Source organism: Cryptosporidium ryanae, assembly GCF_009792415.1.
Source record: "Cryptosporidium ryanae isolate 45019 chromosome Unknown contig_92, whole genome shotgun sequence".
In the NCBI taxonomy this organism is placed as follows: Eukaryota; Apicomplexa; class Conoidasida; order Eucoccidiorida; family Cryptosporidiidae; genus Cryptosporidium; species Cryptosporidium ryanae.
Window position 1 is genome coordinate 11,865 of NW_027125565.1, and position 13,807 is coordinate 25,671.

Consider the following 13,807-nt stretch of genomic DNA (forward strand, 5'->3'; position numbering starts at 1 on the left):
CTTAATCTTACGATTTATTTTAGTTTTATTGAAAAAATAAATATAAATTTTTATATTTCAGGCATATTTTTTAATATTTATTATCATAACTAATTTAAAATTTATCTTCAAGGAGAAACATAATTGAAATAGATGAAATCAATAAAACTTAAATACAAACAATTTAATTGGAAGCATTACATTTCAAAGGTAAAAATAAACACGCTTACTAAAATATTGTTCCTCTTTATTTATTGAAAGAATTCATTTCATTCATATTTGCACAGAACATTACTATTATTTCCGTTAAATAAAATTTAGGGTAACTTTTCTTGGCGCCATCAAGAATAAATGTAATCTAATACATGGATGAAAATTACATTAAGAATTAAAGACTAAAACTAGAAAAGTTATAATAAATTAAATAATCAATGTGAAATTTAAAAATAATATAACCAACGAAATTAGAACCTGAACACAATAATCTTTAACTTTTGTTGAACAAGTGTGTGCTTGTGGGGTAGTATTATAAAATGAGCAAATATAGAAAAACACTTTATATATTATTTATACTTTTACTTTTAAATATATGTGTTGAATCTCAAAACAACTATTGGAATATTAATTCTGTTTTTAAATCAATGTTTAATTTTGACTTTATAAAAAACTACGTAAATTTAGAAAATGAAAATATGTATTTCAAGTACCGTGATTATGATAGTATCATTGATTATTTAGATAAATTAGAATCTAAATACAATGATATTCTTGAACTATCAAAAATAGAAAGTAAAACAGATCTTAAATGCGGTGATAAAAAATGTATTTATGTTGAAGTCAAGTTAGGTATGTATAAAGTGAATGATAATTTTGAAAATAAAATAAATATTCCAAATGTATTAATACTATCAGGTATGCATGGAGATGAAAAGATAGGTGTATCAGTTTCAATAGGATTGATTGAGTCAATATTAAGTGAGTATTCTAAAGGAAATATTAGTGTAATGCATTTATTGGAAACAAGAAGAATTTTTATAGTTCCTATTGTTAATCCCTGGGGATACTTTCATAATAAAAGAACGGAAAGGGAAATTGATGTAAATAGAGACTTTCCATCAGATAGTGGTGTAAATTGTCTAATAAGTGAAGGTGCAAGAATAATATACGATTTGTATAACAAATATTCATTTATATTTGCAGCAACTTTGCATTCTGGACTTAAAAGTATAAGTTATGGTAAAGGAAATAGAATTAAAAATGAGCAGAATAGTCTAGGAACAAAAGAGCTAGAGGAAGAAGAGAAAATATTAGAACTTATAGGGAAAGAGCTGCAGTTTTCAGCAGGAAAAATACTAAATAATGGATTATTAGAGAATTACTATGAAAAATTAGGCAATATAGATAAAATTGTTTATTCTGTAAATGGTACTTTTGAGGATTGGTCACTAAGAGGATATGGAAATGAATGGAGTAACAACGATTATGTGAAATGCAACGAATTAATTTCTAACAATGATAAGGCAAATAAAGGAGGAACTTTAACTTATTTAATTGAGATAGACGATAATAAAAATCCATCAGAAAATACACTCGGATTAATAGAAGATGTATTTAAAATGATAGATTTAGATAAAATAAATTTACAACCCTCACATGTAACTAGAAATGTAAGAATGTTGATTAAATTAATTGAGTATTCTAAACCTGAAGTATTATTCTTATCTAAACCACCAAATACACTATATTATGGACAAACATTCAGGCTTAACATACTAGTTACAGGTTGTTATTCCTTCTCAAATCTATCATTTAAATTAAAAGATAAATATAACAAAGAGCTAAAATTAGAATTTATAATGGAAAGGAAAAATATAAATAATAATAATAATAATAATCTCATAACTGAAACACATAATACAATATATTACCAAAGATGTTCATCTATGATTGTAAATAATAAACAGCTACAGGAATCTCTTAAATTAGATAACAGTAATGATCATTTAAAATCACATTATAAAAACGAATGTAGTGAATCTAATCTGCTTACTAAAATAGTTAACCGAAGTTTTAGAGTAAAAAATAAGTGCAAATCATTTTATCAATATAGCAGATACAAGCCAATAAGTTTGTTGATTAAAATACCAACAGAAAAGGTAATTGTAAGCACATTTGATCGTAATTTTGATGATTTTTTATTTAAAACAGAAATAGAATTTGATAAAGAATTACATAACATAATATACGATTCGAATTATATTAATAATAATAATAATAATAACATTAAATATGGATATTATTGGCGATTTTTTGAATCAAAAATAAATTCAGATAATAAAGCATTAAAGCAAACATTAAATGAATTTCAAATTAAATTAAACAGGCCACAAGATATAATGCAAATTAAGTTTTCAAATTGCAACTATGAATTAAATAATAACGATAATTTTTCTAGCGAATGGACTCTAATATGTAGTTTATTTTATGAGTTAATGAATTATTACGAGAACGGTAAATATGAAACTTTAAATAGTGAATATTTGAATATTAATAATCAATATAATAATAATAGTAATGAACATGATAGAAAAAGGTTATATAGGAATATGGTAACTAGTTATATAAATAATATAAAACTTGGATTTGGTGATGATTCTATGTTGAAAAACAATTTGAAAATAATTAATGAAAACTATCACAAATATTTAATAGGAAATATATACATACTCCCAAGTGATCCAAGAACATCTTCTTTGTCAATAAATGTATCAGAAATAAGTAAATATAATAAATTTAATGATACGTATAGTATTTTAAGTGAGGTACAAGACTCATCAATTATGTTGCCTTATTTTGGAAATATAACTCTAGAACTGTCATTAAGAATAAGCAGTGAAAAAACTCAAAAAGGAGAATATTATTTTTTAATGTTTTCACAATTCATTAAACTATTAAATAGAAATTTATTTAAATATAACTATTTAAATAATATTATTTATTTAGATAATAAATTCAAAGAATATATTGGAGTTTTCTCACTGCCAGACAATGAAAATTTAAGTGAAAATGAATATAATAATAATTATATGAATACAATTATTAGATACATTAACACTGAAAAATTAATGGAGATTATATCTGAAAGTAGATATAAAAAACATGATTTATTAAAAATAAACAAAATGAATATTGAACAATTGAACAACATATTAAATGATTACTTTATCGTTATTCGTTTTAATAAATATAAAAATAAAACTAATTTATCTATAGCTGTTGGTAAAATTCACTTTGATAGCTACTTGAAATTTTCATTGGAAAATCACGAAAATGAGACCAAAGATAAGAATCAAATCAATAGTGAAAAAGTAAAAAAAGTGCAAGAAAAGACAATAAATGAGGATAATAGTACTAATTACAAGAATGAAATTAATAAAAGTTATACAAAAACACATAATAATATTAGAAATACACTCTTTAAATGGTGGAAAAACGAATCCAATAATTATATTAATATTAGACTGATATTTATTTTTACATTAATATTATTTATCATATTAGCTATATTATTTATTTTATCTAAACTTTACGGGAAAGGATACAGATATTTACCCCTTAACTTAATAAAAAGTAACATAAATAATGGATTTAGAAGCAATTCTAAGGTTTTGTCCATAGATATTTATTCACCATCATCTTTTAATACTGATAGTGAATGCCGTGACAGTGGCAAACACAACTATAATTACATTAAAAACAATAACAGTGTTAACAATATAGTTAACACTAATAACAAATCAATTAATTCAAATAGTAATAAAAAAACTTTGGGTATTGGTGACATTATTAGTAAAGGTTGGAGGAAGAAAAAGAAATATGACTCTCCTGAAATACCAAACAGCCCAAAAATATCTAAATCTATATCATTATCTAGAATAAGAAGTTATAATGATGATAAAACATACAATAGTGAACATAGTAAAAGTTTTGAATTTGCAGGTAAAGAAGATGCTTTTTCAAATGAATGCAATAGCAATATTAATAATTCGTATTCAACACTTCAACAAAGATATACTACAGGAAGTCACAACAATATAAATAATTTTTTTCATGAATTAAATTCATTTTCATATTCTGTAATTGAAAGCGACTCAAATAATAATAATCGTATTAATAATAATAATAATAATATGTTTATCACATCAGAATACACAAATAGGCACTCACAAAATAACACTTTCAATAAAATAAATGGTAGTAATAATAATTCATGGGACACAAGTATTAATTATAGCAACTTCCAAAATTATCATATATCTTATAAAAGATCAAATTCTGAACCAAATGCTGGTATTTTATTTTTGGATGATGATCAAACTGATTCCGATTATACTTGTGAAATGGAAATGATAAAGACAACAAATAGAAATAAATAAAACAATAGAATCTTCTAATTGTTCATTACATCTATTATTTTAAGTATTAACAAATTTATAAATTTCTAATTTTATTGCTATATCTATCAATTAATCTACTAGCAACCATTGATGGTGTAATAATTACAGGTTTGTTCAGTTTTTTACAAACTGTTTCATTTTCAACATTATTATTTTTTACTTCTATACATGAATATATATCAATTAGTTTTTTTATAACAAGCTCAGATAATTTATCTAGTGAAGATTGTAATTTGTTATTTTGACATTCAACATTATAATCCTTATCTTTTTTAAATACACTTTTAGATTTAATTCCACCTTTATTTGAAAATTGTGATGTTTTAATTTTACACTGTAATATTCCCCATAATGCTCTAATATTTGTTTTTCTGATGTTTAGTGCTAAACTGAAGTATTTCTTAGAATTAATGATATCACCTAAAACCATATATATGTCAGCTATTGTGTTAATTATATCTAAATTTTGTGGTTCATGTAGCAGTAATTCTTCCATGCAATATAATATATCTTTATAATCCTTGCCTATAAGCAATAAATGATAGGCTTTAAATTTCCATGCATCAATATCCATTATGCATTCTTTTATATGATCCTCAATTAAGTCTGGTATTTTATTATGTAATATACAAATTAATCTCATCCTTAATGACAAATCTTCCGGATCTAACTTAAGCAACTTTTTATATATTTCAATTGCTTTATCATGCTCACCTCTGCTTTCAAATAACATACCAACCAATTTTTTAAATCTAAATGTATTACCATACTTCTTGTTTAATTCATTAAAACAGTATTTTTGCCACTTTATCATCTTGTCTGACACAATATATTCATGTTTATTAATATTGTCTTTATGTTTAACATCTTGCTCTTCTTTTATTCCAAATCCAAAGGTAGATATTAATATATTTTCCATAATATCCCATTTATAATCGCCGAGTCTACTTTTATAATTAATCAACAGTGTTGAACCATAAATCAATACTAATTCCCTTATATTATTGTTTCTATAATATTCATATTCTTTTAACAACTCACTATATCCTAAACTATCTATTTCTGTCAATAAATGTTCTTTTCTTTCTATCCTGTTTTCAATATAGTTATCCCCTTTTATTCCCACATTATTTAAACATTTTCCATTAAAAAAAGAGAAATATTGTGTCATTATTGTTGTTTTTTCTTATAATTAATAATAAATAAATATTTTGAATTATTAATTAAAATATTAATTGTAATTTACTATAATAAAAACTTTAACTATATCTAAATGCTAATAATAATTTGCATAAACAACGATATTTAAATCATAAAAATATAAATAAGTCAATTATTAAATTTATTATACTTATTTTATGATAAAAAAATACCATATTCGCACCTTTTAAAATATCTATTTATTATTATTTCGGTGCCCATACTAAAGCTATCATTACCACCACCATCACCCCCAAAATTAATGTTGTGTAGAAGCAAATAAATAAATTAGTAATTATATATATATATATATATATATACATATATAATAAATCTAACTTCTATATTTATTTTTACTGACGTGTTTGGTTTTTAATTTGGTTTATATTTAAATGTCATAAATAAAATAACATATCTCCCGCCAAATACAATTATTTCGTTACCCGCCCGCAAAATGCATTTGGATGTAGTATTGAAACCAGACAGTAAATAAAATTGATTTATAGAGTTAAGTAAATTGTTTATAATGAATTATTTAAAACCCTGAATATACATGTACACTTAGAATAAAACCATTTAAGCAAATATAATGATCTATTTTAGGGCTTTACTTTGTGTTATTTTTGTCTTATTGAAGGTTGGAATCAAGATAACTATTAGTAAAGTAGTCATTTGGGTACTGTTCTTTGCTTTTTTTTTGACTGAAAGAAATGTATTATCACATGAAATAAGAGAGAATACTACCTTTTCTCCAGATAAATTGGATGTGGAACTCTGGAACAATGATATTTACATTGGTGATAACAACTATACAATTAAAACTATTGCAGAAATACTTGAAAGTAATGTTTCAAATATTGTCACCAATTTTACAAATAAAAATATACAAAATATTAATTATACTGTTGAATCAAATAATCATATAGATTATGAAATAAGTGACAAATATAATGCAACAAATATCAAACACACGAATTATTTTGATAAAAAAAATCAAAAGTATCATACAAAATTGAATAATAAGAGGAGATCAAAAATTGATGTGTATAAATTATACAGACTTCCTGCTCCAGAAAAACGTACTATTAAAGAGATTAAGTATTTACTTAATCTAAACAATATAGAGTTTGGTATCGATAATACATATTTAGAAAACAATGAATTATACGATGACATTGTTTATATCAGAAATAGCACAATAAATATTTCTGGTGAGGACCTACTCAGAAATTTTATATTTGATTCTGATTCAATATGTAGGCTGTCAATACAATGGTTTGAAAGATATCCAAGGTATATAAATATAATGAGAGAAAACCAAAACAGTTTGAATATAGACAAAAATACACACAACTCAAGTAACAATATCAAACGTTCATTTATAGATAAATGGATAAATATACTTAAACAACTTAAAACTTTGGAAATTAATGAAAATTCATTTAATAGTTATAAAAGTTATATAAAAAAACAAGCAAAAGACGATCCAACAAGGTTTAGAAAATATCATAAAAATATAAGTGTTGAACTTCATACATTTAATATACTTTTGATGAAATTATTAAGTAAACTTGGGTATTATATGCCATATATTCTATATTTTCCGAAAACTGGTAATATGAATAAAATATTCTGTGGTAATAAGGAGAATAACTGTGAAATGAACATAAATGCAATAAATTCAAATAATGCAAAATATGAAGACAATATATTGAGAAACATTAATAAAGTTGATTTATTTATGAATGAAATATCGTCTGAAATCATTGAAAGTGTTTACCTTGCACTTTCATCATGTTCAAGCGTTATTGAAATTATCCTTAAATATGGGGTTGAAAACAACAACACCCCTAAAGAGATAATTACGCTTTTTATTCAATATAAAAAGATAGTTAGAATTCTTTTAGGTGTATTGTCACATAAGGATAACAACAAAAAAAATAGATTAATCTCACATGATGTTAAACAGAGACCTATTGAAAGTTCTTATTCATTTAATCAAAACGAATATCCAAACAAGATAGGATTCAAACCTCATAGTATGAATATTGACATCAGAAATAATTATAATAAAAATATTAAAAATATCACAAATAATCAAATAATGAAAGTTGAATTTAATTTTGTTTCAGAAAATGAAGTTAAATTATTTTGTTCAAATAATGAATTAAACTTTTATAATAAAATAAAAAATGATGTACTTATTCAGGTAAATAAGGAATTAAATAGTAGTTCTAATCTGGATGTAAGCAGACCAAATGGATTATCCGGTCTTGTATTATATGATCAAAAGTATAGTGAAGAAAGTCAGTATGACTGTACATTAAATATTAAAAAAGATGTCGACGGGAGTACAAATATAACGATTAATAACATTAGTAGTGATGATTCATTAAGTAAAGACATAGTTAGATTGTTTAAAGACGATATATTGGGTTGGTTTAAATTATATTATTTTGATCGTTTATTATTGGATGAGAGAATGTCAAAAGATTATTTTAATTCTAATGAAATAAATATTTTGCTTCAATTAAAGCTCTTAATTGCCTGTACTTATTTGTCAAATAATTATATTGGAATGAATAATTTAGGAAATTCTTATACACTAATTTATTTAATAGGGAGAGCAAAAAATATAATTCCTAGCGAGTGGAACATTGTAACAAAATTTAATAGAATTAATATTAATACAGAAAGCCAAATAAACTTTCTTTCTGTAATAATACCAAGTATTAAAAATGATATAAAAGGAATGTGTTTACTTCAAAACATGAACAATAATAATAAAGTACCAAAATATATCAGGGAATCGAGTAATTTTACTTTTGAAAAGACATATTTAAGTAATTTCGAGTTGGAAAATCAAAATATAAGTAAATCGATTATTAAAAATTGTTTAAACTACATTGATAATGGTACTGTCATTAAATACATTTTTAATGATGGAAATAAATATTTAAAATGTGTTGATGGTAATCTGATTATTCAATAAAATATATATTTTTTCTTAAATTTAATATTAAATTATTTATTTTTAATATTGTTACATCATCTTTTAAAATATTACTTTTATTATTAGATACTTCATTTATAATATTATATAAATTAATTATTTTGTTTTTATCATTTATTAGTCCATATCCTATTGAACTTTGTATTATTTCTGCTTTGCTCTTGTTTTTATATTTTTTGCAATTTTCTTTTATTATTAATAATTCGTCTAAAAGAGAAATGACATGTCTTAACTTTTGATCTATATATTCACTTTTTCTTAGGAATAACACAGCACAAATAACTTCCAAATCATACTTGATAATTTGGTATTTTTTTTCCATCTTATCACTAATCATACATTTATTTATTGATTCGTCTTCAACAAGCAATGCACTTAGAGTATTATTTAACAAAAATAACTTATTTAGATAATTTGTTAATACATATACTACTTTAGTATTACTAATTTCATCCTCGTTTAAAAATAATACTTGATATGATAAAATTAGTATTTTTTCCAAATTAAACATCCAAGTTAAGGAATATTTATCATAATTTATATTTAATATAAATAACATAAATTCTTTCAACAATTGAACTTGCTTAGTATCTATCAATTGATCTTCAAATGGTAAATAACTATATTTTTTAATGTATAAAAGCAAATCATCTTTGCTTTTAGTATTAATTTCCAGTTGTTTTAATAGATTAATAAGAAAAACTAATCCTTTATACTCCCATTTAGTGCAAACCATGAAACTTAAAGTTTTAAACATTAGTTCATATAAAATAATATTGTTACTTATATGTTTACTTATCTCATCGCACCTTAATTTTAACTTTGAAAACATATTCTCATTTTTTTTGTTTTCATTTAAATTAATGGAAACAAATTTTTTAATATTGTGTTTACCCCAATAATAATTACACTTGTCATTATTATTATTACTAACGCCACTATTATCATTCTTAATTATGTCTTCTATTTCCGATTCAATATAATAGTTTATATAAAACATAGAGTAACAGTCCAGTAAGTTGACAGAAAATTCGTTCAAATTTTTTTTTGAATCATTATTGAAAGCAATTATTGTTTTTTTGTCACTTTTTTGTCTTAAATTAATTATTATATTGTAATAACCTGTAATCTTAAATAAAGAAAAAACCTGGTATATATTTTCATATGAACTTTTGATTGACACTAATTTAGTTAACCTATTAAATAAATCTTTGTGCATTCTTGTATATTCATTCATAGCAATATAACATTTATATGACTGAAAATATAATTCTTTTGATATAAAATGATTTAACCATTTTTTAATAATTTCAAATGTTGTATCGTTATCATTTCCATAGAAGTAGTTTGAAATTAAAAATGCATTTTGATATAAATTATAATTACAATACATTTCTATGGATTTTTGTATTCTTCCTTGAAGCAAACTCAATATACAATACTCATTTAATATGTTTTCGTTTTTATTTATTAATGTTGAATTTTTATACGATTTGTTCTTATAATCAATTAATTTCTTTTCCAAATCCTTTAATACTCTTAAAATGCGTGACTTAATAACACAGTATTCTTCTAAATCCTCATCATCAAAACTGTATAGACCTCTATTATTAAACGGCACTTTATTTTTGTTTTTTGAATCAATTAAATATTTTATCCATTCAAAAAGCAAATACTCATTATTGTAATCATCATTAACTGAGTCTGTTATCGAAGCAACTTTCATATTCAAGTCATTTTTTTTAATATAATTCTCGATAATTTCTAAAGTTCTTGAAAAGTCACATTTGATCATTGCAATGTACTCAATTAGATAGTCGTTAATGTCTGAATTACAATTTTTTTTAAATTCATCTATGTCTTGAATAGATTTGTATTTTGAACTACTCTCCGTGTCACTTAATTTTGAGTAATATGAAATATGGGAATCAATTAAATCTATAGATGATTTACCATAATTTAAAAATAGAATAAAATCAAATATATATTTTAGCATATCGTTTCCATTCAAGTAACTATATATAATATCATAATTAACCACTTTATTATATTCATTTAAATAAATAGTCATTTTAAGTAAAATCATATTGTATATTGATTCAATGCAATCCTTGTTGTTTTGTTGATAAATATTTTTATTAGTTAAAAACAATAGTGAATTTCTATTTATTCCTAAATTTCTTTTTTTTTCATTCAATTCTCTTTGTATATTAAATATTTGTAATATTTGTTCCTGACCTCCTATTATCAATTTAAGATTATTACCGTACTCAATATTGAAATGTCTTGTATCTCTAAACAAGATTAAATTTGACTTGAAATTATATTTATTTACTAAACTTTCTATGTGACACAAGTTAGATCTTATCATTATGTGTTCTCCTCTTATTATATTTTTTTCTAAACAACATGTAAATTTAAAGATGCTGGTTTTGTTCATATCATTTAACACCGCAATCATAAACTCAATACTATTATTCCCATAATTATCTCTTTCGTAATCTTCTATCAAATCTATATCTATGTGATCGTATTCAATTGTCTTACTTTTTTCCATAAATATATTTTCAATTCTTAAAATATTATTATTTTCGTTATATTTATCAGGTTTATTAATAAGGTTATTTAAAAATATGATTAAGTTCCCATTTCTAGTTACAAGTATATATATTTCATTGTTTATTTCATTATTGTATCTGTTATCTATAACTACAGTTCCATTTATTACTTTGTCGCCTTTCTCTAGTATGTAATTACCAACCTTGATAGATTCAACATTTTTCACTTTTAGTTTAACACTTTTTTTAGTTCCTACGTTTTCGCTACAAAATCCATCATTAATAATAGCACTAGATAAAACATGAATATCAAAATTTATTTTATTTACAAAAAGATTAACATTGTTTCCTGTTGAACTCTTATCATTCATATAAAATTCATAAATATAATCTTTTTTCAAAGGTTTTCTCACACTTGAAAAATATAACGTACTTTTTCTTTTGATTATATAGTCCTCTTTGTAACAAAGATATTTGAAATTTAACCCGAAAACATCTAAATTACCTATTTTATGTTGTCTAATGTTGTCAATATCATCTCCTGGTTCCTGATCATTATTACAAAAACTACAAAAATCGTTAATATTTATTTCTTCAAAAATAGTTTCAAATACATTTTTGTCGTTTTTTTTCCCAAATAACACAATATATCTCAAGATTACATTAACTTTATCAAACAAGACTATTATATGTTGATATTTCTCACTTAATAGTTGTTTGTATATCTTTTTGTTATAATCAATTCCATTTGATTCATCAAACTCGAAGTTATCTAAAAATTCAGAGTCAAATAGTTTTACTGGTTCGTTCTCACATAAACTAGTGTTTTCAAATATAAACCAATCCAAATAACAATTTTTAAAGTCAATCTTTTTTTTAAACTTTGTTTTAAACTTTAATTCAGCATAATGAGTTATATTATTTGGATTTATAAACAATATACCTACGTTTCCTAAATTGGTTAAGTAACATATGTATTGGGAATATACGTAATTAATTGATAATTTAGTTATTTTTTCACCTTTTCCAATATGACCTGAATAATCATACATCTGACTCCTATGCACTTTATTCTCACTTAACATGTCAATTCCAATTAATTTTCCGTCTCCTGTATGAATATATATTATATGAGAATACCCGTAAGGTGATATTATACTTTCAATCCAACCACCTAATGTGTTATTTGCCCATTCAATTTTAAACAATCCAATATTAACAAGAAAAACAATGTTGCTTTTAGTTGTTCCTATTAAAAAAAGAGAACCATTATTTGTTTTTACAGTTTTAATACAAAAAATAATATGTAGATTCGTATTTGAAATTAAAGAATTTCGAGATTCAGTTTTGTAGTAGTCATTTTTTTTATTATAAGAAACAGATATTCTTCTTAAAATTTGATCATTCCCAATTATATCAACATCTTCTAAATTTTTTAAATCCAATTCTAAGATTTCATTGTTACATGAAGCATATAGTTTCCCATTTAATATTGCCAAAGCGTTCCAAATAATATTGCCTTTGCTCGAGTTCATATTCAGTTTTTTTGCATTTATTTCTATTTTAATGGAATCGTACATAAAAATGTAATCTTTTCTATTTGTTGATATCCAAATGTTAAGCTCATGTTCAACTAAACTCAAAATAGGACTGCCTACAAATAAACTATGTTCTAAAATCTTGAATAATTCCCCATTTTTCTTGTTAAAAATAAGAACCGTACCACTTTTATATCCAACAACAACATTGTTGTCACCACTCTTGGTAATACACAAAGCTGTTATTTCATAAGTGAAAAATTTAAATCTTCTCTTTTCATATTTAACTTTATCATAAATAAAATCACATGAACCTTTGCAATTGTTACTGAAATATAATATATTCAATATACTTATTTCGCCAATAGTATCACCTGTCACTATCTCATTATTTTCATCATCAATTATCATCACATTCGTTCCACTCCTAATTTTAATTTCATCTAATATTAATTCAACAGAGCAATTTACAATTGAATTATTGTAATCCTTGGTAATTCTCAGTTCCCAAATTCTAAGTTTATCATCAACATGTGTACTTATAATTAAAAAGGTTTTGTATCCACTTTCATGTGAAATTTTATCTTGATCAGATACAAATTGTAGTATAACCAAACATATAGGCTTACTTTTAATTCCACAATAAACTGATCCTATTATTTTGTTATTCAAAATACTACCTATTATTATGCTGTTTTTTGTGGTATATGCGTAAATCATTTCAGAACTTTCTACAAATAGAGAGTTTGTGGAATACCAGTTTGGTGATGGTGGTATTAAAATGTCATTTAAGTTACACATGGTTATATAAAGTATGAATTGAAGCAGAGCTTTAAAAACACCACTTGAGTTATAATTATTTAAAATTTTTGTTATATAAACAACAGTAAACAAACATTATTTATTCGTAATCTCAAATTTTTATATAAAAACATTTTTTAATCTAGTCTAGAAAAAAAATTACATTAATATTATTTAACTATGCGGTATTTTATTGTGGTCATCTAAAAAATGATAATTAAAAATAAATTGTAAACTTGAGGTAAAGCTTAAGATGTAACT

The 13,807-nt window shown here is 23.3% G+C and overlaps 4 protein-coding genes across 4 annotated transcripts; 2 read left to right on the forward strand and 2 right to left on the reverse strand.

The window, feature by feature from the left end:
• Positions 1-512: 512 nt before the first annotated feature.
• FG386_003679 (uncharacterized protein) lies at positions 513-4,415 on the forward strand (the record flags this gene model as incomplete). Its single annotated transcript, XM_067342987.1, has 1 exon — positions 513-4,415. One exon carries the CDS (start codon positions 513-515, stop codon positions 4,413-4,415), a length of 3,903 nt encoding a protein of 1,300 aa, XP_067196064.1.
• Positions 4,416-4,470: 55 nt separating this feature from the next.
• Positions 4,471-5,607, reverse strand: FG386_003680 (uncharacterized protein; the record flags this gene model as incomplete). The annotated part of the gene is made up of 1 exon (XM_067342988.1): positions 4,471-5,607. One exon carries the CDS (start codon positions 5,605-5,607, stop codon positions 4,471-4,473), a length of 1,137 nt encoding a protein of 378 aa, XP_067196065.1.
• A 618-nt stretch (positions 5,608-6,225) lies between these two features.
• FG386_003681 (uncharacterized protein) lies at positions 6,226-8,628 on the forward strand (the record flags this gene model as incomplete). Its single annotated transcript, XM_067342989.1, has 1 exon — positions 6,226-8,628. The coding sequence occupies one exon, from the start codon at positions 6,226-6,228 to the stop codon at positions 8,626-8,628; it is 2,403 nt and encodes an 800-aa protein (XP_067196066.1).
• A 51-nt stretch (positions 8,629-8,679) lies between these two features.
• On the reverse strand, positions 8,680-13,546 carry FG386_003682 (uncharacterized protein; the record flags this gene model as incomplete). The annotated part of the gene is made up of 2 exons (XM_067342990.1): positions 8,680-8,688; positions 8,720-13,546. The coding sequence occupies 2 exons, from the start codon at positions 13,544-13,546 to the stop codon at positions 8,680-8,682; spliced, it is 4,836 nt and encodes a 1,611-aa protein (XP_067196067.1).
• Between the last annotated feature and the right edge of the window lie 261 nt (positions 13,547-13,807).